This window comes from Mus caroli, unplaced genomic scaffold, assembly GCF_978045245.1.
Source record: "Mus caroli unplaced genomic scaffold, Mus_caroli_1 scaffold_12, whole genome shotgun sequence".
NCBI classification, from domain to species: Eukaryota; Metazoa; Chordata; class Mammalia; order Rodentia; family Muridae; genus Mus; species Mus caroli.
Window position 1 is genome coordinate 87372011 of NW_028227267.1, and position 1169 is coordinate 87373179.

At 47.2% G+C, this 1169-nt stretch overlaps 1 protein-coding gene across 1 annotated transcript; it reads left to right on the top strand.

Annotated features, from left to right (window-relative positions):
• Window positions 1-221: 221 nt before the first annotated feature.
• On the top strand, window positions 222-626 carry LOC110309943 (protein BEX3-like). The gene has a single exon (XM_021182690.2). It carries the CDS (start codon window positions 258-260, stop codon window positions 624-626), a length of 369 nt encoding a protein of 122 aa, XP_021038349.1. The 5' UTR covers window positions 222-257.
• The last annotated feature ends 543 nt before the right edge of the window (window positions 627-1169 follow it).

Below are 1169 nucleotides of genomic sequence, written 5' to 3' on the forward strand. Positions count from 1 at the left end.
ATACATCATGTCTGCAGACACCAAACTGAACACTGTTGCCCTGGTCAAGAAGTACTTGTGACCCGGGGCTGCAGAGCGACGCAGCCTTGGGTGCAGTCTTCATGAGTGTCTGGCCAGCAGCTTGGAGCGGGCCCGGGCCTGAGGGGAGCGGGGGCAGGTCTACTGGAAGCCGAGTTCCAGGTGGCAACGGGAATTAACAGGAGGATTACTCCGCAAGGGATAGGCCCAGAATTACAACCAGGAAAGAAAATCTCATCATGGCCAATGTCCACCAGGAAAACGAAGAGATGGAGCAGCCCCTGCAGAATGGACAGGAAGACCGCCCTGTGGGAGGAGGTGAGGGCCACCAGCCTGCTGCAAACAACAACCACCACAACTACAACCACAACCACCACCAAAGAGGCCAGGCTCGCCGACTTGACCCTAACTTCCGATGGGCCATTCTCCACAGGCAGATGAATGACGGATTGGGTGGAGATGGAGATGATATGGAAATGTTCATGGAGGAGATGAGAGAGATCCAGAAAAAGCTTAGGGAGCTACAGCTGAGAAATTGTCTGCGCATCCTTATGGGGGAGCTGTCTAACCACCATGATCACCATGATGAATTCTGCCTTATGCCTTGATTTCGGTCATTCCCCTCTGAGATCCATACTGTGACTCCCGCTGTAGCCCTTTTCCTCACATTTTCCTGACATGCCTTTAATGGCCCGTTTGTGCTGAGCCTTGTGTTATTTCCATGCCATGTGCCAGGTGGGGATTGTATTGCCAGCTTCTAATTGGAGATTGCCTTCCCACTCAGTGTGAGTTTCTGTCAACAGTACAGTGTTGCCCATTAGCATGGAAAAAATGTCAAGTCAATAAAGCAACTGAAAAGCAACCTGAAAAAAAAAAAAAAGTACTTGTGGACAGGAACCAAGTATAATGAAAATTTTCAACTCAAAGGACCAGCAAACATCTTCAACAAAATTATAGAACAAAACTTCCCAAATCTAAAGAAAGAGATGCCCATGAACATACAAGAAGCTTACAGAACTCCAAATAGACTGGACCAGAAAAGAAACACCTCCCGACACATAATAATCAGAACAACAAATGCTCTAAATAAAGATAGAATACTAAAAGCAGTAAGAGAAAAAGGCCAAGTAACATATAAAGGCAAGCCTATC

Bases quoted from the DNA above. Each gene is read 5' to 3' on its own strand.
- LOC110309943 (XM_021182690.2), top strand. From the start codon at position 258: ATGGCCAATGTCCACCAGGAAAACGAAGAGATGGAGCAGCCCCTGCAG.